General features: G+C 44.0%; 1 protein-coding gene across 1 annotated transcript; it reads right to left on the bottom strand.

Moving 5' to 3' along the window:
* Window positions 1-1,087: 1,087 nt before the first annotated feature.
* On the bottom strand, window positions 1,088-2,030 carry LOC131400408 (taste receptor type 2 member 143-like). Its single transcript, XM_058535145.1, is given in 3 exon segments — window positions 1,088-1,557; window positions 1,560-1,952; window positions 1,955-2,030. Coding segments are annotated over 3 exon segments (912 nt in total). The 5' UTR covers window positions 2,004-2,030.
* Window positions 2,031-3,755: the final 1,725 nt, after the last annotated feature.

The raw sequence follows: 3,755 nt of genomic DNA, 5'->3' as shown, positions 1-3,755 counted from the left end.
TTTTTATGGTGAACTCCATCAGTAAAAAAAATTATGAAGATGCATTCCACCATATGTATATCTATTTATTTAATTAAGTGCATGTACTACTTGACTACATTATGTATATCACAAACATACACTAAAAGATAGGGATTAAAAGAATGAGATAAAAATAGATGGAAATTGAAGTTGTAACATTTTTCTTCCCACATCCAAAGGATCACTTCACACACACTCCAGTAATCAAACACCCAGATTTGGAGAATACTATTCTAGGCATTGGCATCCAGGGTCCATTCCTGGCTGAGAGGACAGGAAGAGTAGCATTATCAAAATTAACTGCAGCAAATTTCCTTTGTTTTCCTTCTCTATCTTCTGTTGGCCAAAACCTAGAAGCATTTAAACATCAGATAATTCCTTTTAATTCAACATGGAGTAAACACAAAAAAACATGGATAGGATATATAGTGCCAAAAATTCATATCTGCCCTCAGCTTTCCATGGGATCAAACTGAAAAAGCTCCATGGGTGGAATGGGTCTTAAGCAGGGCAGAAAAGAAGGGAATGGCAAAGACTGGTGAAAGAAAAGAGGGAAGTTGCAAGTGGACCAAATACCATGGGCTAGAGGGAGGAACACGAGAGGAGAGGGAAGAAGCTTTACTGGGCTGAAGTAGAGAGACTGAGCTGAGAGCAGAGCAGGGAGGAAGAGGCCAGTTGATGTTGCAAAGTGGATGGCGTGGGACAATATATGCTACCATTAAAAAGAAACACTTTGGGTTCACTATAGAGAAAACTGACAACCGTTACACATCTCTGTAAAGGGAGTACAGAACACAATGATGCTTGGAGAATATTATTAGGGTTGCTCATATAGAGGGTGAGAGAGCCCTGTGAGGAAACAAAGCCATCATACGAGCCTGAAGTGGTTTCAGACTCAGAATAGGTACTAGGAGCAGTGAAGGAGGTGGTAGGAACAAGGAAGCATCGACAAATAATTAACGAGGCATGAAAAGAGTGAGAAAGAGAGAAGGAAATGAAAAGAGAGAAGGACAGCACATAAACCGTGTGCATTCTTGACACTCCTGTGCTTGTCCATTGAAAGTGGTTAATGATACTGATAACTTGAGATGAACCACCTTTTCTCCAGGGCTTTCCAAGGCAGCATCTTCAGGGCCTTTCTCAACTTGTGGCTGCTTAGCACCAGGATGCTGGAGCGCAGACAGATGCCTGCATAGGTCACCACTTCCCAGGCCCAGTGCCAGTGATTCTGAAGGCTTGTGATTTTCATAACAGCAATAATAAGGGACAGGAAATGTGATGTGTAGAAGACAAGGAAGAAGGCAAGTGACTTCAGGGCCATGGTGTGAGCCTGGGTGCTGGGATCACGTGGACCAGGTTTGTGGTCCCTCATCTGCCACAAGTGCCGGCGCAGTGAGAACATGAGCAAGAGGGTGGACACCAGGATCAGGAGGAAGGGAATAGACAACACAAACACCTCTTCAGATAGAAAAAAGGGCTGAGAGAAGGTCCATATTCTATCAGCCAGAGTGTGGTTTCCATGGGAACTCTGGGAACAATGCTATGCCCAGTGACAGATGAGATGACTGTCACACCAGATATGATCAGGGATCCCAGCAGCAGCCTGGGCACTGACTGAGAAATCCTCCACTTCAGCCAGAAGAAGATGGGATGAGAGAAGGATGAAATTTTGACACAGTAGAAGAGAGCAAGCCAGGCAGTAAGCCAGAAACTGAGACTGGTGATAAAGTCCCACGGGATGTTGAAATAGCAAACTTTGGAACAAAAATCAAAGGAGCCCGTGAGGTTGTTCAGGAGGGCCATCCCATGCAGGCAGAACTGGGAGGCAGCCAGATAGGCCACAATCATATCACCTGTGGGCAATGTGCGGCATCGCACCCACACCCTGCCCAGCACAGCAACAATGAAGCCATTCTGCAGCATTGCAGCAGTGACTCCAGGAAAAAGATAACCAGGAAGATCAATACGGGTGGGGAGGGCATCTTCTCCAGAGAAGTTCTACGCAGACTCAGTTCCTACTCTGAAGTTCTAAAACACATCCACAAGGAAAAACAGCCTCTGTGGCTAAGGCACCCTGCTGAGACCATAAATCCAGAAAGCTCTCTCCCTGGATTCATGCAAAAGCCTAGCTACCAGTATACACTCCTAGTCCCCCAAGATTTGAAAATAGGATTATTGTGATCTCCCTTTCCGTGCAAATCACTCCCAGCTCAATGACACCTTCTTTCTATTTGCTTAACCTGCACTTGCCTGTTCTTTATCAGAGCCAGATGCAGTGAAATTTTAACAAAATAGAGGCTCCAGGAGTGATTGAAATACCCATATTTTGCACTTTATTTCTTATTGTACTATTTCATTCTTACTTTCCCTTTAAAATGCCCTCCTCCTTCATTCCCTCTTCTAACCACAAACCTTCCCTGACCCTTCATGACCCGGGTTAATATTTTATTCAATAGCCTGTATACATTATATTAAGACTCCTCTCTTGAATGGGTGGAGTAAGAAGTCATCCCCATGCACAAGTCCTGGAAGAACTAAGAAAAGGCTCCCTTTTCTCCTCCACTGGCCTCTCAGCATGCCTAATATTTTGCTGGCAGGCTCCACCTTGAAGTTCCAGGAGTCTCCAGTTAAAACGTGAATTTCTCTGACATGTTAACATTAAAGCTGTTAGATATTAACACGTTAGCTTCAATGTGCTTGGCAAACCAAAATTAATCCTTTCCTAAGAAGTCTCTGAGAAAATGAGAAAGAGTAAAGAAGTCATAATGAAAAGAAGGGAAAGACAGAGAAGGGCAACTGGGAGATCAGATACAGAACAGACCTCACAGTAGGAGCCAAGGAAGCAATAGTCAGTGGAATGACAAGAGGAGCTCAGAACAAAGCTCAGGACAAGCCCACAGGGAGGGACTGCTGTGTGTAGGATGAGTCACATCCTATAACAACGCTAGGGAGAGTAACAAACAACCTGTTAGAACGCCTCGCCATTTATAAAGCGATTTCATGCATGTTACATTTTGCCTCCACCACCAACCACACAATGTGATACTTGTTCCGATCAACCATCCAGGCTCTGGAAACCATGAAGATCCAACTAAGGCAGGCTTAAAAGGCAGGGATGCCTATGAACATGACAAAAAGAAAAGCAAAAGGAGAAAGAGGGAAGAGAGAGAAGGAGGGTAAAATAAAGCAGGGATGCAGGTGAAGAAGCAGTGGATGGAGACCACTTTTCAGATGGGGAGGACCCTGGAGTCACGGTCCTCCCTCATGACCTCTTACAGATCGTGGCCTTGGATCCCACATTACATGGTCACACTCAAGATTCCACAAATGAGAGGTCTATGTGAAACATTGGAGAGAAATAAAAACAGATAAACATTTTTGGTGGGGACCTCAGGAAAAAGAGATTTGGCACCACCCAAATATGGCATTTGCTTGAAGAGCTGCATCATTTCTCTCAAGAGATTATCATAGAGCAGATAGTTCAATCTGATCAATGGTTTGCAACACAACTTCAGTGACATGGTTTAGTCCTTTGCATGTTTTCCTCTGATTTCTTCTTGAGGACAGCAGCAACGAGTGGCTTCTGATTGTTTCACAACATTTTGGCTCTTCTAGAAATCTTTTGGCAAAAGGCCAGCTTCATAATGTCAAAAAGCTAGTTGAGGCCATGGCACTCACACCTTGTTGTGGTCACATATTACTGAGTATCCTTGTGTGCTCACAGGCAACCTTCA

This window comes from Diceros bicornis, chromosome 3 (assembly GCF_020826845.1).
Source record: "Diceros bicornis minor isolate mBicDic1 chromosome 3, mDicBic1.mat.cur, whole genome shotgun sequence".
NCBI classification, from domain to species: Eukaryota; Metazoa; Chordata; class Mammalia; order Perissodactyla; family Rhinocerotidae; genus Diceros; species Diceros bicornis.
The sequence above is the reverse complement of the archived record's forward strand: the minus strand, read 5'-3'. Positions and strand labels throughout refer to the sequence as shown.